Source organism: Denticeps clupeoides, chromosome 18 (assembly GCF_900700375.1).
Source record: "Denticeps clupeoides chromosome 18, fDenClu1.1, whole genome shotgun sequence".
Taxonomy (NCBI): Eukaryota; Metazoa; Chordata; class Actinopteri; order Clupeiformes; family Denticipitidae; genus Denticeps; species Denticeps clupeoides.
The window spans coordinates 2,967,160-2,989,486 of NC_041724.1; the positions used below are offsets into that span (position 1 = coordinate 2,967,160).

Consider the following 22,327-nt stretch of genomic DNA (forward strand, 5'->3'; position numbering starts at 1 on the left):
ACCAAATTTCCTCACGTCATTTCATGGCATTCATTAAGTTGAATGCTTACATGATATCATGTTTTTCAAGATATAATTTAAGAGGTGCTTCAGTGTGCAATGTATGCCACATAGTTTAACAGAGTTTTTATTTGCTGCATTTGATTCGGAATGAATAGTTACCCAGCTATCCCCTTCCCCCTATCATCTTATGGCTTCATTCATTACTGGGCGGGGCCAGACATGTGAAGTCATACAACTCTTCCACTTTGCCTTGTTGGGCGTTTACAATTTTTTGCTGTTAAAAATTGTATTTTTTTTTGGTGGCTTTGCATTTAGCATCTTATGTAGATTGTTTACAGTGACATCAAAAGAAGCACAGAAACCTCTTACAGCTTTGACTGTTTTGGTAATGTGTAGATGCAAAGAAAAAGGAAAATCAATCGGTCAGCACACCATTGGCGGTAACAGTCTCTGACATTATAGCCACTGATTCTTTACAGTCTAAAGACTATTCTTTCGCAGTAGCAGTATCGTAGCCTATGAGGTCTATCCGAGGCGTGATTTTTGCTAGTTGAAAACTTTACCCAATTCCCGTCTGGACGATTTGAAATACAATCGGCTAAGACAATTTTTGCCAGTCTCTTTGGAGACCGTTTGCTGGTGAAAAAATAAACGTGACCTCCAAGCTGTTAGCACTTGGTGTGAATGGAGTGCATTGAGTTGAAAAGTTTAATGAGATCATTTGTTTCATAGATGTAATTGAGAGAGGGACCTTAGCACACAATGTATGTCACCTGCTATGCAAGTTTTCTTTTTTTCTGCAATTGAATTGGGAATTATACGCAGTTACGCAGTTACCAAATTTCCTCACGTCATTTCATGGCATTCATTAAGTTGAATGCTTACATGATATCATGTTTTTCAAGATATTATTTAAGAGGTGCTTCAGTGTGCAATGTATGCCACATAGTTTAACAGAGTTTTTATTTGCTGCATTTGATTCGGAATGAATAGTTACCCAGCTATCCCCTTCCCCCTATCATCTTATGGCTTCATTCATTACTGGGCGGGGCCAGACATGTGAAGTCATACAACTCTTCCACTTTGCCTTGTTGGGCGTTTACAATTTTTTGCTGTTAAAAATTGTATTTTTTTTTTGGTGGCTTTGCATTTAGCATCTTATGTAGATTGTTTACAGTGACATCAAAAGAAGCACAGAAACCTCTTACAGCTTTGACTGTTTTGGTAATGTGTAGATGCAAAGAAAAAGGAAAATCAATCGGTCAGCACACCATTGGCGGTAACAGTCTCTGACATTATAGCCACTGATTCTTGACAGTCTAAAGACTATTCTTTCGCAGTAGCAGTATCGTAGCCTATGAGGTCTATCCGAGGCGTGATTTTTGCTAGTTGAAAACTTTACCCAATTCCCGTCTGGACGATTTGAAATACAATCGGCTAAGACAATTTTTGCCAGTCTCTTTGGAGACCGTTTGCTGGTGAAAAAATAAACGTGACCTCCAAGCTGTTAGCACTTGGTGTGAATGGAGTGCATTGAGTTGAAAAGTTTAATGAGATCATTTGTTTCATAGATGTAATTGAGAGAGGGATCTTAGCACACAATGTATGTCACCTGCTATGCAAGTTTTCTTTTTTTCTGCAATTGAATTGGGAATTATACGCAGTTACGCAGTTACCAAATTTCCTCACGTCATTTCATGGCATTCATTAAGTTGAATGCTTACATGATATCATGTTTTTCAAGATATTATTTAAGAGGTGCTTCAGTGTGCAATGTATGCCACATAGTTTAACAGAGTTTTTATTTGCTGCATTTGATTCGGAATGAATAGTTACCCAGCTATCCCCTTCCCCCTATCATCTTATGGCTTCATTCATTACTGGGCGGGGCCAGACATGTGAAGTCATACAACTCTTCCACTTTGCCTTGTTGGGCGTTTACAATTTTTTGCTGTTAAAAATTGTATTTTTTTTTGGTGGCTTTGCATTTAGCATCTTATGTAGATTGTTTACAGTGACATCAAAAGAAGCACAGAAACCTCTTACAGCTTTGACTGTTTTGGTAATGTGTAGATGCAAAGAAAAAGGAAAATCAATCGGTCAGCACACCATTGGCGGTAACAGTCTCTGACATTATAGTCACTGATTCTTGACAGTCTAAAGACTATTCTTTCGCAGTAGCAGTATCGTAGCCTATGAGGTCTATCCGAGGCGTGATTTTTGCTAGTTGAAAACTTTACCCAATTCCCGTCTGGACGATTTGAAATACAATCGGCTAAGACAATTTTTGCCAGTCTCTTTGGAGACCGTTTGCTGGTGAAAAAATAAACGTGACCTCCAAGCTGTTAGCACTTGGTGTGAATGGAGTGCATTGAGTTGAAAAGTTTAATGAGATCATTTGTTTCGTAGATGTAATTGAGAGAGGGATCTTAGCACACAATGTATGTCACCTGCTATGCAAGTTTTCTTTTTTTCTGCAATTGAATTGGGAATTATACGCAGTTACGCAGTTACCAAATTTCCTCACGTCATTTCATGGCATTCATTAAGTTGAATGCTTACATGATATCATGTTTTTCAAGATATTATTTAAGAGGTGCTTCAGTGTGCAATGTATGCCACATAGTTTAACAGAGTTTTTATTTGCTGCATTTGATTCGGAATGAATAGTTACCCAGCTATCCCCTTCCCCCTATCATCTTATGGCTTCATTCATTACTGGGCGGGGCCAGACATGTGAAGTCATACAACTCTTCCACTTTGCCTTGTTGGGCGTTTACAATTTTTTGCTGTTAAAAATTGTATTTTTTTTTGGTGGCTTTGCATTTAGCATCTTATGTAGATTGTTTACAGTGACATCAAAAGAAGCACAGAAACCTCTTACAGCTTTGACTGTTTTGGTAATGTGTAGATGCAAAGAAAAAGGAAAATCAATCGGTCAGCACACCATTGGCGGTAACAGTCTCTGACATTATAGCCACTGATTCTTGACAGTCTAAAGACTATTCTTTCGCAGTAGCAGTATCGTAGCCTATGAGGTCTATCCGAGGCGTGATTTTTGCTAGTTGAAAACTTTACCCAATTCCCGTCTGGACGATTTGAAATACAATCGGCTAAGACAATTTTTGCCAGTCTCTTTGGAGACCGTTTGCTGGTGAAAAAATAAACGTGACCTCCAAGCTGTTAGCACTTGGTGTGAATGGAGTGCATTGAGTTGAAAAGTTTAATGAGATCATTTGTTTCATAGATGTAATTGAGAGAGGGATCCTTAGCACACAATGTATGTCACCTGCTATGCAAGTTTTCTTTTTTTCTGCAATTGAATTGGGAATTATACGCAGTTACGCAGTTACCAAATTTCCTCACGTCATTTCATGGCATTCATTAAGTTGAATGCTTACATGATATCATGTTTTTCAAGATATAATTTAAGAGGTGCTTCAGTGTGCAATGTATGCCACATAGTTTAACAGAGTTTTTATTTGCTGCATTTGATTCGGAATGAATAGTTACCCAGCTATCCCCTTCCCCCTATCATCTTATGGCTTCATTCATTACTGGGCGGGGCCAGACATGTGAAGTCATACAACTCTTCCACTTTGCCTTGTTGGGCGTTTACAATTTTTTGCTGTTAAAAATTGTATTTTTTTTTTGGTGGCTTTGCATTTAGCATCTTATGTAGATTGTTTACAGTGACATCAAAAGAAGCACAGAAACCTCTTACAGCTTTGACTGTTTTGGTAATGTGTAGATGCAAAGAAAAAGGAAAATCAATCGGTCAGCACACCATTGGCGGTAACAGTCTCTGACATTATAGCCACTGATTCTTTACAGTCTAAAGACTATTCTTTCGCAGTAGCAGTATCGTAGCCTATGAGGTCTATCCGAGGCGTGATTTTTGCTAGTTGAAAACTTTACCCAATTCCCGTCTGGACGATTTGAAATACAATCGGCTAAGACAATTTTTGCCAGTCTCTTTGGAGACCGTTTGCTGGTGAAAAAATAAACGTGACCTCCAAGCTGTTAGCACTTGGTGTGAATGGAGTGCATTGAGTTAAAAAGTTTAATGAGATCATTTGTTTCATAGATGTAATTGAGAGAGGGACCTTAGCACACAATGTATGTCACCTGCTATGCAAGTTTTCTTTTTTTCTGCAATTGAATTGGGAATTATACGCAGTTACGCAGTTACCAAATTTCCTCACGTCATTTCATGGCATTCATTAAGTTGAATGCTTACATGATATCATGTTTTTCAAGATATAATTTAAGAGGTGCTTCAGTGTGCAATGTATGCCACATAGTTTAACAGAGTTTTTATTTGCTGCATTTGATTCGGAATGAATAGTTACCCAGCTATCCCCTTCCCCCTATCATCTTATGGCTTCATTCATTACTGGGCGGGGCCAGACATGTGAAGTCATACAACTCTTCCACTTTGCCTTGTTGGGCGTTTACAATTTTTTGCTGTTAAAAATTTTATTTTTTTTTGGTGGCTTTGCATTTAGCATCTTATGTAGATTGTTTACAGTGACATCAAAAGAAGCACAGAAACCTCTTACAGCTTTGACTGTTTTGGTAATGTGTAGATGCAAAGAAAAAGGAAAATCAATCGGTCAGCACACCATTGGCGGTAACAGTCTCTGACATTATAGCCACTGATTCTTGACAGTCTAAAGACTATTCTTTCGCAGTAGCAGTATCGTAGCCTATGAGGTCTATCCGAGGCGTGATTTTTGCTAGTTGAAAACTTTACCCAATTCCCGTCTGGACGATTTGAAATACAATCGGCTAAGACAATTTTTGCCAGTCTCTTTGGAGACCGTTTGCTGGTGAAAAAATAAACGTGACCTCCAAGCTGTTAGCACTTGGTGTGAATGGAGTGCATTGAGTTGAAAAGTTTAATGAGATCATTTGTTTCATAGATGTAATTGAGAGAGGGACCTTAGCACACAATGTATGTCACCTGCTATGCAAGTTTTCTTTTTTTCTGCAATTGAATTGGGAATTATACGCAGTTACGCAGTTACCAAATTTCCTCACGTCATTTCATGGCATTCATTAAGTTGAATGCTTACATGATATCATGTTTTTCAAGATATAATTTAAGAGGTGCTTCAGTGTGCAATGTATGCCACATAGTTTAACAGAGTTTTTATTTGCTGCATTTGATTCGGAATGAATAGTTACCCAGCTATCCCCTTCCCCCTATCATCTTATGGCTTCATTCATTACTGGGCGGGGCCAGACATGTGAAGTCATACAACTCTTCCACTTTGCCTTGTTGGGCGTTTACAATTTTTTGCTGTTAAAAATTTTATTTTTTTTTGGTGGCTTTGCATTTAGCATCTTATGTAGATTGTTTACAGTGACATCAAAAGAAGCACAGAAACCTCTTACAGCTTTGACTGTTTTGGTAATGTGTAGATGCAAAGAAAAAGGAAAATCAATCGGTCAGCACACCATTGGCGGTAACAGTCTCTGACATTATAGCCACTGATTCTTGACAGTCTAAAGACTATTCTTTCGCAGTAGCAGTATCGTAGCCTATGAGGTCTATCCGAGGCGTGATTTTTGCTAGTTGAAAACTTTACCCAATTCCCGTCTGGACGATTTGAAATACAATCGGCTAAGACAATTTTTGCCAGTCTCTTTGGAGACCGTTTGCTGGTGAAAAAATAAACGTGACCTCCAAGCTGTTAGCACTTGGTGTGAATGGAGTGCATTGAGTTGAAAAGTTTAATGAGATCATTTGTTTCATAGATGTAATTGAGAGAGGGACCTTAGCACACAATGTATGTCACCTGCTATGCAAGTTTTCTTTTTTTCTGCAATTGAATTGGGAATTATACGCAGTTACGCAGTTACCAAATTTCCTCACGTCATTTCATGGCATTCATTAAGTTGAATGCTTACATGATATCATGTTTTTCAAGATATTATTTAAGAGGTGCTTCAGTGTGCAATGTATGCCACATAGTTTAACAGAGTTTTTATTTGCTGCATTTGATTCGGAATGAATAGTTACCCAGCTATCCCCTTCCCCCTATCATCTTATGGCTTCATTCATTACTGGGCGGGGCCAGACATGTGAAGTCATACAACTCTTCCACTTTGCCTTGTTGGGCGTTTACAATTTTTTGCTGTTAAAAATTGTATTTTTTTTTTGGTGGCTTTGCATTTAGCATCTTATGTAGATTGTTTACAGTGACATCAAAAGAAGCACAGAAACCTCTTACAGCTTTGACTGTTTTGGTAATGTGTAGATGCAAAGAAAAAGGAAAATCAATCGGTCAGCACACCATTGGCGGTAACAGTCTCTGACATTATAGCCACTGATTCTTTACAGTCTAAAGACTATTCTTTCGCAGTAGCAGTATCGTAGCCTATGAGGTCTATCCGAGGCGTGATTTTTGCTAGTTGAAAACTTTACCCAATTCCCGTCTGGACGATTTGAAATACAATCGGCTAAGACAATTTTTGCCAGTCTCTTTGGAGACCGTTTGCTGGTGAAAAAATAAACGTGACCTCCAAGCTGTTAGCACTTGGTGTGAATGGAGTGCATTGAGTTGAAAAGTTTAATGAGATCATTTGTTTCATAGATGTAATTGAGAGAGGGACCTTAGCACACAATGTATGTCACCTGCTATGCAAGTTTTCTTTTTTTCTGCAATTGAATTGGGAATTATACGCAGTTACGCAGTTACCAAATTTCCTCACGTCATTTCATGGCATTCATTAAGTTGAATGCTTACATGATATCATGTTTTTCAAGATATAATTTAAGAGGTGCTTCAGTGTGCAATGTATGCCACATAGTTTAACAGAGTTTTTATTTGCTGCATTTGATTCGGAATGAATAGTTACCCAGCTATCCCCTTCCCCCTATCATCTTATGGCTTCATTCATTACTGGGCGGGGCCAGACATGTGAAGTCATACAACTCTTCCACTTTGCCTTGTTGGGCGTTTACAATTTTTTGCTGTTAAAAATTTTATTTTTTTTTGGTGGCTTTGCATTTAGCATCTTATGTAGATTGTTTACAGTGACATCAAAAGAAGCACAGAAACCTCTTACAGCTTTGACTGTTTTGGTAATGTGTAGATGCAAAGAAAAAGGAAAATCAATCGGTCAGCACACCATTGGCGGTAACAGTCTCTGACATTATAGCCACTGATTCTTGACAGTCTAAAGACTATTCTTTCGCAGTAGCAGTATCGTAGCCTATGAGGTCTATCCGAGGCGTGATTTTTGCTAGTTGAAAACTTTACCCAATTCCCGTCTGGACGATTTGAAATACAATCGGCTAAGACAATTTTTGCCAGTCTCTTTGGAGACCGTTTGCTGGTGAAAAAATAAACGTGACCTCCAAGCTGTTAGCACTTGGTGTGAATGGAGTGCATTGAGTTGAAAAGTTTAATGAGATCATTTGTTTCATAGATGTAATTGAGAGAGGGATCTTAGCACACAATGTATGTCACCTGCTATGCAAGTTTTCTTTTTTTCTGCAATTGAATTGGGAATTATACGCAGTTACGCAGTTACCAAATTTCCTCACGTCATTTCATGGCATTCATTAAGTTGAATGCTTACATGATATCATGTTTTTCAAGATATAATTTAAGAGGTGCTTCAGTGTGCAATGTATGCCACATAGTTTAACAGAGTTTTTATTTGCTGCATTTGATTCGGAATGAATAGTTACCCAGCTATCCCCTTCCCCCTATCATCTTATGGCTTCATTCATTACTGGGCGGGGCCAGACATGTGAAGTCATACAACTCTTCCACTTTGCCTTGTTGGGCGTTTACAATTTTTTGCTGTTAAAAATTGTATTTTTTTTTGGTGGCTTTGCATTTAGCATCTTATGTAGATTGTTTACAGTGACATCAAAAGAAGCACAGAAACCTCTTACAGCTTTGACTGTTTTGGTAATGTGTAGATGCAAAGAAAAAGGAAAATCAATCGGTCAGCACACCATTGGCGGTAACAGTCTCTGACATTATAGCCACTGATTCTTGACAGTCTAAAGACTATTCTTTCGCAGTAGCAGTATCGTAGCCTATGAGGTCTATCCGAGGCGTGATTTTTGCTAGTTGAAAACTTTACCCAATTCCCGTCTGGACGATTTGAAATACAATCGGCTAAGACAATTTTTGCCAGTCTCTTTGGAGACCGTTTGCTGGTGAAAAAATAAACGTGACCTCCAAGCTGTTAGCACTTGGTGTGAATGGAGTGCATTGAGTTGAAAAGTTTAATGAGATCATTTGTTTCATAGATGTAATTGAGAGAGGGATCTTAGCACACAATGTATGTCACCTGCTATGCAAGTTTTCTTTTTTTTCTGCAATTGAATTGGGAATTATACGCAGTTACGCAGTTACCAAATTTCCTCACGTCATTTCATGGCATTCATTAAGTTGAATGCTTACATGATATCATGTTTTTCAAGATATAATTTAAGAGGTGCTTCAGTGTGCAATGTATGCCACATAGTTTAACAGAGTTTTTATTTGCTGCATTTGATTCGGAATGAATAGTTACCCAGCTATCCCCTTCCCCCTATCATCTTATGGCTTCATTCATTACTGGGCGGGGCCAGACATGTGAAGTCATACAACTCTTCCACTTTGCCTTGTTGGGCGTTTACAATTTTTTGCTGTTAAAAATTTTATTTTTTTTTGGTGGCTTTGCATTTAGCATCTTATGTAGATTGTTTACAGTGACATCAAAAGAAGCACAGAAACCTCTTACAGCTTTGACTGTTTTGGTAATGTGTAGATGCAAAGAAAAAGGAAAATCAATCGGTCAGCACACCATTGGCGGTAACAGTCTCTGACATTATAGCCACTGATTCTTGACAGTCTAAAGACTATTCTTTCGCAGTAGCAGTATCGTAGCCTATGAGGTCTATCCGAGGCGTGATTTTTGCTAGTTGAAAACTTTACCCAATTCCCGTCTGGACGATTTGAAATACAATCGGCTAAGTGAATTTTTGCCAGTCTCTTTGGAGATCGTTTGTTGGTGAAAAAATAAACGTGACCTCCAAGCTGTTAGCACTTGGTGTGAATGGAGTGCATTGAGTTGAAAAGTTTAATGAGATCATTTGTTTCATAGATGTAATTGAGAGAGGGACCTTAGCACACAATGTATGTCACCTGCTATGCAAGTTTTCTTTTTTTCTGCAATTGAATTGGGAATTATACGCAGTTACGCAGTTACCAAATTTCCTCACGTCATTTCATGGCATTCATTAAGTTGAATGCTTACATGATATCATGTTTTTCAAGATATAATTTAAGAGGTGCTTCAGTGTGCAATGTATGCCACATAGTTTAACAGAGTTTTTATTTGCTGCATTTGATTCGGAATGAATAGTTACCCAGCTATCCCCTTCCCCCTATCATCTTATGGCTTCATTCATTACTGGGCGGGGCCAGACATGTGAAGTCATACAACTCTTCCACTTTGCCTTGTTGGGCGTTTACAATTTTTTGCTGTTAAAAATTGTATTTTTTTTTGGTGGCTTTGCATTTAGCATCTTATGTAGATTGTTTACAGTGACATCAAAAGAAGCACAGAAACCTCTTACAGCTTTGACTGTTTTGGTAATGTGTAGATGCAAAGAAAAAGGAAAATCAATCGGTCAGCACACCATTGGCGGTAACAGTCTCTGACATTATAGCCACTGATTCTTGACAGTCTAAAGACTATTCTTTCGCAGTAGCAGTATCGTAGCCTATGAGGTCTATCCGAGGCGTGATTTTTGCTAGTTGAAAACTTTACCCAATTCCCGTCTGGACGATTTGAAATACAATCGGCTAAGACAATTTTTGCCAGTCTCTTTGGAGACCGTTTGCTGGTGAAAAAATAAACGTGACCTCCAAGCTGTTAGCACTTGGTGTGAATGGAGTGCATTGAGTTGAAAAGTTTAATGAGATCATTTGTTTCATAGATGTAATTGAGAGAGGGACCTTAGCACACAATGTATGTCACCTGCTATGCAAGTTTTCTTTTTTTTCTGCAATTGAATTGGGAATTATACGCAGTTACGCAGTTACCAAATTTCCTCACGTCATTTCATGGCATTCATTAAGTTGAATGCTTACATGATATCATGTTTTTCAAGATATTATTTAAGAGGTGCTTCAGTGTGCAATGTATGCCACATAGTTTAACAGAGTTTTTATTTGCTGCATTTGATTCGGAATGAATAGTTACCCAGCTATCCCCTTCCCCCTATCATCTTATGGCTTCATTCATTACTGGGCGGGGCCAGACATGTGAAGTCATACAACTCTTCCACTTTGCCTTGTTGGGCGTTTACAATTTTTTGCTGTTAAAAATTGTATTTTTTTTTGGTGGCTTTGCATTTAGCATCTTATGTAGATTGTTTACAGTGACATCAAAAGAAGCACAGAAACCTCTTACAGCTTTGACTGTTTTGGTAATGTGTAGATGCAAAGAAAAAGGAAAATCAATCGGTCAGCACACCATTGGCGGTAACAGTCTCTGACATTATAGCCACTGATTCTTGACAGTCTAAAGACTATTCTTTCGCAGTAGCAGTATCGTAGCCTATGAGGTCTATCCGAGGCGTGATTTTTGCTAGTTGAAAACTTTACCCAATTCCCGTCTGGACGATTTGAAATACAATCGGCTAAGACAATTTTTGCCAGTCTCTTTGGAGACCGTTTGCTGGTGAAAAAATAAACGTGACCTCCAAGCTGTTAGCACTTGGTGTGAATGGAGTGCATTGAGTTGAAAAGTTTAATGAGATCATTTGTTTCATAGATGTAATTGAGAGAGGGACCTTAGCACACAATGTATGTCACCTGCTATGCAAGTTTTCTTTTTTTCTGCAATTGAATTGGGAATTATACGCAGTTACGCAGTTACCAAATTTCCTCACGTCATTTCATGGCATTCATTAAGTTGAATGCTTACATGATATCATGTTTTTCAAGATATAATTTAAGAGGTGCTTCAGTGTGCAATGTATGCCACATAATTTAACAGAGTTTTTATTTGCTGCATTTGATTCAGAAAGAATAGTTACCCAGCTATCCCCTTCCCCCTATCATCTTATGGCTTCATTCATTACTGGGCAGGGCCAGACATGTGAAGTCATACAACTCTTCCACTTTGCCTTGTTGGGCGTTTACAATTTTTTGCTGTTAATAATTGTATTTTTTTTTGGTCGCTTTGCATTTAGCATCTTATGTAGATTGTTTACAGTGACATCAAAAGAAGCACAGAAACCTCTTACAGCTTTGACTGTTTTGGTAATGTGTAGATGCAAAGAAAAAGGAAAATCAATCGGTCAGCACACCATTGGCGGTAACAGTCTCTGACATTATAGCCACTGATTCTTGACAGTCTAAAGACTATTCTTTCGCAGTAGCAGTATCGTAGCCTATGAGGTCTATCCGAGGCGTGATTTTTGCTAGTTGAAAACTTTACCCAATTCCCGTCTGGACGATTTGAAATACAATAGGCTAAGATAATTTTTGCCAGTCTCTTTGGAGACCGTTTGCTGGTGAAAAAATAAACGTGACCTCCAAGCTGTTAGCACTTGGTGTGAATGGAGTGCATTGAGTTGAAAAGTTTAATGAGATCATTTGTTTCATAGATGTAATTGAGAGAGGGACCTTAGCACACAATGTATGTCACCTGCTATGCAAGTTTTCTTTTTTTCTGCAATTGAATTGGGAATTATACGCAGTTACGCAGTTACCAAATTTCCTCACGTCATTTCATGGCATTCATTAAGTTGAATGCTTACATGATATCATGTTTTTCAAGATGTAGTTTAAGAGGTGCTTTAGCGTACAATTTAAGCCACATAATTTAACAGTTTTTATTTGCTGTATTTGAAACAGAAAGTAGAAATAGCTATGCAGCTATCCTAAAAGCGAAGGTCAAAGGATACATAATTTTTTTTTAAGATTATTTTTGTTTTTTTACTTTTCCACATCTTCTTAAACTTCGCTGATCTACTTCTTAACCATTGAAAGATCAGATGATATATTTATAATAATTTATCAGATGCCCTTATCCAGAGTGACTTATAATCAGTAGTTACAGGGACAGTCCACCTGGAGGAGCTACTGTAATGAGTCCAATGTTTAAGCAAATTTTTGAATTCACAATAATAATTATTTTTATATATATATATATATATATCACACATTTGCAGGAAAGGAGCAGTTAGTTTCTGTTTTGCTGTCTTCCGGATTCCCGTGCCATGTGACACCTCTCATAGATGACGCGCGTTCGCCATGACCTTATCACAAAGGCATTTTAAGGCACAATGTAGATTTCCCACGACAATAGCTTCTCTGTTGTAAGTTTTTATACCCCCCTCTGTATCACATGGGTACCTGAACTCTTTGTGTGCTCAATTGATTTCAAGCACATTTTCATTTAATTGATTGTCATTGTGCAACACAGCACAGGGGACAGAGGTGGCCTTGCGGTTAAGGAAGCTGTCTCATGCTGGTTTGAATCCCGATCCGTCAAGGTGCCACTGAGCAAAGCACCATCCCCGCACGCTGCTGCCCAGGCGCCTGTCATGGCTGCCTACTGCTCACCAAGTGCTGTGCTGCAGTGTCTCACAATGACAAAAACTTTTATTTAACTAAGCACATGATGACACAACGAAATATCCTCTGCATTTAACCTATCAATCCATCACTTGGCGGTTCGGGATTAGAACCAGCAACCTTTTGATTACGCGTCTGCTTACTTACATGCAAAATTATGGTCCTTGAGAAACACAGCACAAGACGTGGTGCAGACAACCAAATGTGTCCAGTTGGTGGCAGTGGTATCCTAGCAGTTAAGGAAGCGCTAATCAGAAGGTTGCTGGTTCGAATCTCGATCCACCAAGGTGCCACTAAGCAAAGCACCGTCCCCAAACACTGCCCCCCTGGCACCTGTCATGGCTGCCCACTGCTCACTCAGGGTGATGGGTTAAATGCAGAGGACAAATTTCACTGTGTGCACCGTGTGCTGTGCATCACAAGTGACATTCACTTCACAATTGCATTTTGGTAACAACCTTTTGATTACGTGCCCGTTTCTTTATCCGCTACAGGTAGCTGAGTTTCTTAGGAACTCATGAGAATTCACAAGAACAGTCTGTTTGTAAACATAACTAAAAACCATTAGACAAGGATGGGAGGCTAAGATAGAACTTCCAGTTATAGATGATTGATGTAAAATTCATTAGTTCACTAATCATAATTCTTAAATAAAAGTGCTGATATTCTGTCTGCATAATAGGTTTGGTATTTGATGTGGTCCAGAGATGACAGATATGGCATTTGTGATGTTTGCTCATAACGCATTATTAGCAAAGAAATTACATCGAATGATGATTTTGACATATTATTTCCCCAAAGTTTTATCAAATACTAACGACATGGTAGCATGGCTGAATATGTTTTTATATATGTACAAATACAAATATGCTTTTTATGTAATCTCATAGTCTTTGTTAAGCATTCACGTGAAGCACTGTTGCATTGCATATGTTGGTGCTCTAGCCTTCAATTTATGTGAAAAACCTTATTCTGGCACTAATGCATTAGTGGTCATTTCATCTTACCTTGCTGAAAAAAAATTGCCATTAAATATATTGTGTTTATACTGAATTTTATCAATATCATCTTTTAAGTAAGCATTCGTTTGTAAATATGTTCACAAATATATTCCTTACATAAAAGTAACTGTCCCTTACTGTCATAATATACATCTTTTCAGGTTTAATTTCATTAACAGTTCTGGGATAAATCAAACATTATCACAATATTTCAGATATCACAACACTCTTCTCATAGTGGAATCCAAGTATCATAATTTGGGGTTCCCCCTTACTGCCTTGTTGTAAGCACCTAAAGATTCTATCCTGTGCTACAAGTGTTGGGGGAAAAATTGACCTGTGCATTTTATGTTTTTCTAAACTGCTTGTTTGACCACAGGATGTGAAAGAGTTCCAATGTGCTATGAAGGTACTTGAGGTGGAGGTGTGGGTGGGTTGGACGGTGGCTGCAGCTCACTGCTGTACACCCGCTTCATCACAAGCAGGCTGCGATTGGGCAGCTGACGCCTCATGCTCCTTCGTTTTGGTTTGCGTGGTGGGTGGGGACTGGTGCTGTCAGGCTTCACTCTGTCGCTCAGGGTGTCTGAGGACTCATCAATATAGGCCAGGTTCTCTCCAAAGAAGTCCAGAAGGGATGGGTGGGGTGTGGTGTCCTCCACCTTCACTGCAGGAAGCTGGTTTAATTCAGACGGCTCTTGTTCAGCACTCTCTACTGGAGAGGAAGCCTCAGGTGATGGAAGGGATGCTTTTGAGTTTCTGGACTTCTGGGAGCGCCGTGATTCCCTTTCAGACTGAGATTCTGATTCAGACTGGGACCCTGATGCAGTGCTGGAACTGTACTGTGAAACAGATCTTGATGCTGCCCTAGATGAAGATCTCAATTCTGATTTAGAAACCGTCCTCGATGAAGGCCAAACCTCAAAGTGAGCATCCAACCTTGGCATAGATCTTGTCTCCAGCATTGTCTCCAGTGTGGACTGTGCCTCAGACCAGCTGCGGAACAAATGGCCATTTATTCGAATCCCCTCTGCTTCCAGAGACTCTCCCAGGCCAGGCACCACATAGGCCACTTTAGGATATCCATGGGAGGTCCCACGGTGTCGCTTCCTCCGCCTCCTCCGGCGCTGCAGTTGAAACGGGTCATTGAGGTCCAATTGAACAGGGATGCGGAAGTCCACAGACATGTTCTGAATGTTTTGTGTCCAGTCCGTAGCGTGGGCTCTCAGTTCCTCCATCTTAAGCACCATAAACAGAGTGTAAATGTGAAGTAATAATAAAGTAGTAATAACATAGAAGTATATAGTATTGCACGTAAAGTATTGAAGTATTGCTTGCTCCAGCAAGATATGTTTATGGACCACTAAGTGTGGTCTCTGCATCACCATACAAAACACAACCTAATGAAATGTTGACAAGAGCATGTCAGAAACGTTAATTTTGGATGACTCTATGACAGGATGTAGAATAAAATTACTTGTATTTGTAGAAACATTTCAATGTTCTGTTTTAGATCTTTGTGCAATTTGAACACACCTCAGCCCGGGTCTTCTTTGAGAGGACTCTCAGCCAGTTCCCAATCATTGTCAGGATAGAAGCAAAGTAGGCCAAGCCAAACACAATCCATAGCCAAACGATCGGCTTATACATAAAGCTGCCATGCCTCCGGTCATCTGGAGCAGTAACAGAGGATTGTTACTTCACATTTGTGCATAAAATTGAGCTGGAAATGTAGAAATTGTGACTTTTTTTACCTGCAACATAGTCGCCAAAGCCAACAGTGGTGAGGGTGATGACCACAAAATACCCTGCCTCCAGCAAACTCCACTGCTCCACTTCCTGGAACACCAGGGTTGGTACACCCAGGAAAATCAGACAGCCAATAAGGATGGAGAAAATTGCAGAAATGATGCGTACACTGGTGGGTTTGACTCCTTTTCTCTGTTGGGGTGAAAGACATGAGAACCTTAATGCTGACTGAACCTTCTTGCAACAGTAAACACAACAGGTGGAGATGGGCACAATTAAGAATTTTATTAAGAATGAGGCAAAAGCATCATTAAATTTAAGGCTCTTAAATTTCCATATTTATGTCTGAGCATAAACAAACCTTAAAGAGAAGTATAATGAAAAAGTGTGTCTAACAGTATACATTTAACTTTGCCAACAAAAGCATGACGTGTCTAACGTGTCTTTGGTAAAAATTCTTAAATGTGCCCAATTATGATTTTTTTTTGCTTTTATATCATCTGAGTGGTCCCCTAATACTGTATCTGAGGTCTCTTTTTAAAATTCAGCTATGGTGCAGAATTACAGCCACTTTCATCCAGTCCCACAATGAGATTTCCCCAGGATGCACCATTTCAATGTCTGTAGCTTTAAAAGCTAATGAGGAGGAGAGGGGCGGGACGAGGAAGAAAAGCAACCTATAGAAGTGAGTGGGCATTCGCGGAAATGATGCCATCAACATATCCTGTTTGACGCAAACATGAAGTTGTGTCGGTGTCTTTGGGGTGTCGGTGTGGGTTAATGTAACGTAATTACTGCTTCTTCAGAGTCTCAAATTTTTTACATCCAATGACAAAGCAACTGCAATGCTTTGCATGTTTGGAAGCTTTTATGGTTGGTGGTCGGCTAGGGGAACTACTACTAACGTCAAATAATCTCACAAAGTCAAACTTTCATAATTTATTTCAAATAAAATATTTATGTACATCAGGGCTACTTGGCTTGTGAAATAAATGTCTGGCTTGAGCTTACTAGGAACAGGGTTTCTATCTTGCCCACGGCTCTTCTCAGCATGGTGCCCAGTTGATCTCCAACCCCAGCCAGCAGGATACCAAACATTGGAATTCCTATCAGCGCATAGAAGATGCAGAAAAGCTGCCCACCCTCTGTCTTTGGGGAGAGGTTCCCAAAGCCTAAGTTGGGTGGAGAAAAAAAAAAAATAAAGCTTACTGCCCACTGAGATCAGGGTTTGGTCTTGGATTGTTAAAAAATGTTTGCAGATTGAATTATATTGTGCAAAAAACAATGTCTTCACTGATGCAAACATTTCAAAAGTTCAAGAGCAGTCTTTCATTTTCATATTTGGCATGAAATTTGCTGTGGTCCTACAAGTTTTAGAGAGGCATATCTACCGAAGGAGATAACAGCACTGCATTAAATATTCCCTGCCCAATTCCACTTCAGTGTTTAGGACTAGAGTCCTATAAAGGACTGAAATTACACGCTACTGTATTTAGAATAGTATATAGTACAGTATTGTTTTGCAGTTGTGGTGAGATGCTATCTGTTTTTTTGTAACAGTAATCTGCACTAAAACAATAATGTTTAAACTAGTCTTATTGTTCAAGCAGACACTTACCAATAGTTGTGATGATGGTTCCACAGAAGAAGAAAGCACTGGACAGGTCCCAGCGACTGGTAAAATTAGACGAGCTGCTGGCATCCACACCAGAGTCAATTGCACTGACCACATGCTGCAGTGATTTGAATATTCATCATTCAGAAGGGCTGCACAAATTATGAACTGCTTATCTGATAATAAAAAATGACCTGTATCAGTTCTTGAAGGGCGTCTGGACTGACGCAAGTGTGGTTGTGGAGGAACGAGGTTCGTGCGCTCAGCAGCTCGTCGTACTTGATGCGCTCCTTGGAAGCCTCAAGAGTGCGGAATACCAGTGCCCCCATAACCAGATACAGCAGGACCACGGTCAAAATGGCAAGGAGGGTGGAGCAACGCATGATTCTGACCACACTTCAAATCAGTGTAATAGATCGGTGGCCCTCAGAGGTGTGAATTGGTTCAAATCCTAGATCCATTAAATATAAATAATTTCCTCAATGATATAAAGGGGGTCTCTAAACAGTGAAAATGTTATCCTTAGGTAGTACACGTTGTTACAAGCTATTTAGTGGAATTACGAAATCAGAGCTAAGGGAAGGGTAGAAAAGATTGCCTAATTATATTGGCCAGCTCAGTATTAGTCACAATTCAATATGCTGAATTTTTTACCTGCCAAACTCAGATTCCACTCTCCCTTGTGGGCCATCTCACATCAGAATGTGGGATTCGCTCCCTCACCTCTTTTTCCACTGTCTGTAAAGGACAACAAGATATACACCCACTCTCATTACCAACATGTCTAGTAACAGAAAAAGTACTTGAAACGTTAATTGGACAGTTAAAAATCCAAATTCATACACAGCACCATCTGCTGGTTAGGAGGTTCATGTAAAAGTCTAAATTGGGGACCTGGCCAAAACCCTGAGTCTTTGAAGTCCCTTATTCTAAGCCAGACAGAGACAGAGTGTCATACACATACACAGCCGAAAACAGACCAATGACGCCATAGAAACAGAGCCTCCGCTCACTGCGGTGCTGTGTAAACACGAGACGGCCATCGTGTTCCAGCAGGCTGTGGCAGGCGAAGTGACACTCACCAGAGCTACTCTGAAATCTGACGTCCACCCTCAGGAACCTGCTGAAAGACAGCGTTCTACAACAGGGTCTGATGGGTAAAAATAATTGTAATATTTGTAATAAAAAAATTGAATAATTTTTTTTCATGGAGGTTGAAGAATAGTTGGGTTTGAGGGTGGTAGTAGCCAAGTGACTAAAAGACTCACCTATGAATCTATGAGGTTCGAGTTCGAGTCACAGGTTCAAACCCCACTTACTACCATTGTGTCCCTGAGCAAGACTTAACCATGAGCATCTTCAGGGGGACTGTCCCTGAAACTACTAATTTTAAGTCACTCTAGATAAGGGTGTCTAATAGTGCCATAAATGTAAATGTATATTAATAAAAGTACTATGCAACAATGATACTGGTTTATTATTCACAAAAATAAATCAAATGTAAAACAGATATATGTTTAGTTTTTTAGTTGTGGTGTATTAATGAAAATCAAAATTATTTAATACTAACCCAAGACAAAACATAAAAGAAGCATCTGGACGTTACCATGAACTTGATGACATTTGACATATGAAGTTTCCACAACAGTGATGTTTGTTGCAAAATCCAAGTGAAAATGTCTCCTCTGCAGAATCTCAACTGTTCGATAGAGAGAAGTCAAATAAACAATAATCCCACCTCCGTGCTCGATCCATGGAACCTCCGTTTGTTGCAGCGGAGTTCCCTCTGCCTGTAAAAGAAGCTGGAGTGAGAGAGAGAGTGTGTGTCTGTGTGTGTGTGTGTTTGGAGGAAGGTATTTCCCGATCAACCTGACAAGTGTCTCGAATAAGAAAGCAAGAGGTAGAAGCAACACCACACAGACAAAAAAAAAGGGTCTTTTAATGGTCTCGTAACTTAGCAACCATCACTGTTTGGCCAAAAACAGTTCCTAAAATACGATCTGAGATTCAGGATCTGATCATAATGAAATGAGTTTAACCTGCTACGAGTGAAATGAGATGAATTGATGTCTCCGCAAATATAAACAAGTAGATGCAAAGGATTTCTGCGGTGATCAGGTTCCACGAAAATGATCTGGAACTGGAACGTTTACAACTTACGGTGGTTCTATGACCTTTGATCAACAAATTCTGAACCTTTTATGTTTGGATCGATGTGAAAAATTCTCTGAATTTGAAGAAGTACCTTGAGATATCCTCTCCTTGTGAACATTTTTACCAGTCTTTTTGAGTAAATTTTTGTATTTTAATAAAGTACATTAAATATAATAAAGTTGTGAAAACCATATTAATTTTAATACACTTTAAAAACCCAAAATGCGTACAGCATCATAATCTATTTTATTCCATTTTATTTTATAAAGTGTGTTAAATTATATAATCCGAACTTACATATTTACTGTATAAGAAATTTCTTCTGTCGAAAGCATATGAAGATAATGTACTGACTATTCTTAATATAGTAGTCAGTATGAAGATTTACTACAACTAATTCATATCATGATCACAATTTACATTTAAATACTTTATTGTCATTGCACAATCATACATAGTACAATAGTACAATAGAGATCCTCAAGCTCATTTCAAAATGCATTATAGGCTCGGTAGAGCACTAAGTCACAGGTTCAAACCCCACTTACAACCATTGCGTCCCTGAGCAAGACACTTTACTTAGAGTTGATACATGGGGACTGTCCTTGTCACTACTGATAAATTGATCTGGAAATGTCTGACAGCGAAATGCCACAAAAGTAAAATAAGGAGTAATGGTAATTACCAGGTAATGAATACTTTTAATATTGAAGAAGTTAGTTCCGTGATCTCACACCTTCAAGGATGTGATTTCCTCCAGGTTCTCCGGTGTCCTGGGAACCCTAAATTGGCCATAGGTATGAGTGGTTGGTGAAAGCCCATCCTGGATTCAGCTGCAACATAGATTCAGTGGATATGGATAGTGAGTGAGTGTTTATAGTATCTAATTTTTTTCACAATGATGTAATGGAAGAACAAATAGACAACCTGAAAACAAGATTCAATTTTTTTGAATAACAACAGTTTAGTGAAATTGTAATGAAGAGGTTGAATGTGTGCTGATGTTCTGCATTGAGCTTGAAGTCAAGTTCCACCTCAAGAGGAATGTTCTGGATGAACTCTGCTGGGCCAGTGTTGACGCGAGAAGAAAAACAGTTGGAGGAGACCAGGTAATGAATTATGTTTCGCTGATGGTTTAATAACAATGTCAGCCACTGGGATTGTGTAATTATACAAACTGCGCAATAGATTTAATTTATAATGATTAAGGTTGTTACTTGGACTACTGATTGAATTTAAACCAAAACAATGGAAAAATGAATACATGGTTTATAGAACATACTTCATCACAATTCTTACGCTGCATAATGTACTAATACACTTAAATGAATGCGGATGGAAGGATTTTGAACCACCTCACCCACCTGCGGAGCTGATGTAGCGTGAAGGTTCCTGTTTTTTTTTTTGGTTGTGTGTTGCACAGGGTTGGCAAAGTGGTGCCAACGACACGGCAGGTTCCAGAGTAAGTTTAATCAAAAACAATGTGTTAACATTTAAACAAGCAGCCATCGAACTGGCAACGCTGAGCAGTAGAGACGGTACACCAACCACTACAAATGAACCAAACTGCAATGGAAAACCAACAGAACTAAAGACAATTAGTGAAATTGATGAACTGCAGCTTTCCAAGCTTTCCTTTCCACTCATTTTCCTCAAGTGCATTATAGGTCATCTAGGATGCAGGTGTCACTTGATACTCATGTCCTCCCTGACTCAGTAACCTCAGCTTCATGAGCTTTAAACTTCAGAAAATTATCGTGGAAGGGACCCGATGAAGAACCAATTTTAGAATGTAGCCTAGAAATGGATGCAGCAGCAGTACATTCATACAAAAAAGTTTGAAGTATAAACTTCCATTTAATTTATGCCATGCCTTACAGAAACAGTATTATTACAGCAGTGACATTACGTTTATTGGATTAACAGAAGAGATGCATCATAACAAAATTAGGCAGGTGCATAAATTTGGGCACCTCAACAGATAACAGATGGAGTATAAATACTCCAATATAAATATAACATCTTATAAACGCCTCCTATAGCCTTTGAGGAGCCTCTGGATTGTTGATGGAGGTATTTTTGACCATTCTTCTGTAAAAAAAAAAATCTCTCCAGTTAAGGTAAATTTGATGACTGCCAAGCATGGACATCCTGCTTCAAATTAACAATCACACGTCTGTGACGGCCATTCCAGAATATTGTACTTCTTCGCTGCATGAATGCCAGACATCAACTTTGTGACTAATTTTTTAACATTATCCTGAAGAATTAGTTGATATTGGGTTGAATTCATCCAACCCTCACCTTCAACAAGAACCCCAGGTCCTGAACTACACGCAGCATGATGTGCAGCTCTTCTTCCAGCATGCAAGCTGTTTTTGTTATTTACATTTACAGCATTTATCAGACGACATTATTCAGAGCAACTTACAATCAGTAGTTACAGGGACAGTCCCCACCTGGAGACACTCAGGGTTAAGTGTCTTGCTCAGGGACACAATGGTAGTAAGTGGGATTTGAACCTGGGTCTTCTGGTTCATAGGCGAGTGTGTTACCCTCGCCTATGAACCCTTTATGACCAAAATAACTATGTTTAACCTCTGAGATTTTAGTAGCCTTCGCCTAAAAAAATCGTTTTTCAGGCCTTTTGAGAGATGCCATAATGTCACTAATCAGAGAAGCACAACTTGCAATTTTCCACCGTAAATACCTTTTCTCATGACTGGACGCACCTGTCGAAGTTGGATGAGCTCAAGTAATCAGCATTGAGCAGTTACATGCATGCAAATCAGCTAAATTACAAGGGATCCTGAATTTATACAGTTTTTCACATTTGATTTAATTTCATACAAACTGAATACTCCTTCAGTAAAAACCACCCCCAGAACTCAACTTTTTTGGTGGAAGAAGAGTAAATTATTATGTATGCTGAGAAGGGTTCCCAAACTTTTTCATATGACTGTAATTGTATATATGAATGGAGGTCCTCTCAAAGTCTTCAGAACATTTTTGAACAGAGAGGAACTCCACGGCCCTGATGGTGGTTGGACGCTTGTTTACCACAGACAAGACACAATCTGAGATCACCCAGAGATCACTCAGAGGTCCACATGACTAACTTGACTTTGATATCAAAAAATTGAAGCTTTTTCTCAACGCTGTACATCCACAGCCAGTCACTTTATGTGTCAGTGTGGCTCTTG

General features: G+C 39.1%; 1 protein-coding gene and 14 non-coding genes across 15 annotated transcripts; 14 read left to right on the forward strand and 1 right to left on the reverse strand.

The window, feature by feature from the left end:
* Window positions 1-492: 492 nt before the first annotated feature.
* On the forward strand, window positions 493-632 carry LOC114768697 (U4 spliceosomal RNA). The gene has a single exon (XR_003743128.1). It is a non-coding gene; the product is annotated as a U4 spliceosomal RNA (small nuclear RNA).
* A 699-nt stretch (window positions 633-1,331) lies between these two features.
* On the forward strand, window positions 1,332-1,471 carry LOC114768698 (U4 spliceosomal RNA). The gene has a single exon (XR_003743129.1). It is a non-coding gene; the product is annotated as a U4 spliceosomal RNA (small nuclear RNA).
* A 698-nt stretch (window positions 1,472-2,169) lies between these two features.
* LOC114768699 (U4 spliceosomal RNA) lies at window positions 2,170-2,309 on the forward strand. Its single transcript, XR_003743130.1, has one exon. It is a non-coding gene; the product is annotated as a U4 spliceosomal RNA (small nuclear RNA).
* Window positions 2,310-3,007: 698 nt separating this feature from the next.
* Window positions 3,008-3,147, forward strand: LOC114768700 (U4 spliceosomal RNA). Its single transcript, XR_003743131.1, has one exon. It is a non-coding gene; the product is annotated as a U4 spliceosomal RNA (small nuclear RNA).
* A 700-nt stretch (window positions 3,148-3,847) lies between these two features.
* LOC114768701 (U4 spliceosomal RNA) lies at window positions 3,848-3,987 on the forward strand. Its single transcript, XR_003743132.1, has one exon. It is a non-coding gene; the product is annotated as a U4 spliceosomal RNA (small nuclear RNA).
* A 698-nt stretch (window positions 3,988-4,685) lies between these two features.
* On the forward strand, window positions 4,686-4,825 carry LOC114768702 (U4 spliceosomal RNA). Its single transcript, XR_003743133.1, has one exon. It is a non-coding gene; the product is annotated as a U4 spliceosomal RNA (small nuclear RNA).
* A 698-nt stretch (window positions 4,826-5,523) lies between these two features.
* On the forward strand, window positions 5,524-5,663 carry LOC114768703 (U4 spliceosomal RNA). Its single transcript, XR_003743134.1, has one exon. It is a non-coding gene; the product is annotated as a U4 spliceosomal RNA (small nuclear RNA).
* A 699-nt stretch (window positions 5,664-6,362) lies between these two features.
* On the forward strand, window positions 6,363-6,502 carry LOC114768704 (U4 spliceosomal RNA). The gene has a single exon (XR_003743135.1). It is a non-coding gene; the product is annotated as a U4 spliceosomal RNA (small nuclear RNA).
* A 698-nt stretch (window positions 6,503-7,200) lies between these two features.
* On the forward strand, window positions 7,201-7,340 carry LOC114768705 (U4 spliceosomal RNA). The gene has a single exon (XR_003743136.1). It is a non-coding gene; the product is annotated as a U4 spliceosomal RNA (small nuclear RNA).
* Window positions 7,341-8,038: 698 nt separating this feature from the next.
* Window positions 8,039-8,178, forward strand: LOC114768706 (U4 spliceosomal RNA). Its single transcript, XR_003743137.1, has one exon. It is a non-coding gene; the product is annotated as a U4 spliceosomal RNA (small nuclear RNA).
* A 699-nt stretch (window positions 8,179-8,877) lies between these two features.
* On the forward strand, window positions 8,878-9,017 carry LOC114768649 (U4 spliceosomal RNA). Its single transcript, XR_003743094.1, has one exon. It is a non-coding gene; the product is annotated as a U4 spliceosomal RNA (small nuclear RNA).
* Window positions 9,018-9,715: 698 nt separating this feature from the next.
* LOC114768707 (U4 spliceosomal RNA) lies at window positions 9,716-9,855 on the forward strand. The gene has a single exon (XR_003743138.1). It is a non-coding gene; the product is annotated as a U4 spliceosomal RNA (small nuclear RNA).
* Window positions 9,856-10,554: 699 nt separating this feature from the next.
* LOC114768708 (U4 spliceosomal RNA) lies at window positions 10,555-10,694 on the forward strand. Its single transcript, XR_003743139.1, has one exon. It is a non-coding gene; the product is annotated as a U4 spliceosomal RNA (small nuclear RNA).
* A 698-nt stretch (window positions 10,695-11,392) lies between these two features.
* Window positions 11,393-11,532, forward strand: LOC114768648 (U4 spliceosomal RNA). The gene has a single exon (XR_003743093.1). It is a non-coding gene; the product is annotated as a U4 spliceosomal RNA (small nuclear RNA).
* A 2,417-nt stretch (window positions 11,533-13,949) lies between these two features.
* Window positions 13,950-17,645, reverse strand: kcnk4a (potassium channel, subfamily K, member 4a). Its single transcript, XM_028960570.1, has 7 exons — window positions 17,625-17,645; window positions 17,165-17,421; window positions 16,974-17,088; window positions 16,367-16,527; window positions 15,361-15,547; window positions 15,143-15,279; window positions 13,950-14,844 (listed from the first exon to the last, which is right to left on the reverse strand). The coding sequence occupies exons 2-7, from the start codon at window positions 17,351-17,353 to the stop codon at window positions 14,011-14,013; spliced, it is 1,623 nt and encodes a 540-aa protein (XP_028816403.1). The 5' UTR covers window positions 17,354-17,421; window positions 17,625-17,645; the 3' UTR covers window positions 13,950-14,010.
* Between the last annotated feature and the right edge of the window lie 4,682 nt (window positions 17,646-22,327).

What these genes read in the sequence shown, in the direction of transcription:
- kcnk4a (XM_028960570.1), bottom strand. Translation starts at nt 17,353, where the DNA reads ATGCGTTGCTCCACCCTCCTTGCCATTTTGACCGTGGTCCTGCTGTAT. An exon ending in AACCATCATCACAACTATTG is followed by an intron (nt 16,528 to 16,973) that starts GTAAGTGTCTGC and finishes CACCCAACTTAG; the next exon opens with GCTTTGGGAACCTCTCCCCA. An exon ending in AGATAGAAACCCTGTTCCTA is followed by an intron (nt 15,548 to 16,366) that starts GTAAGCTCAAGC and finishes TCACCCCAACAG; the next exon opens with AGAAAAGGAGTCAAACCCAC.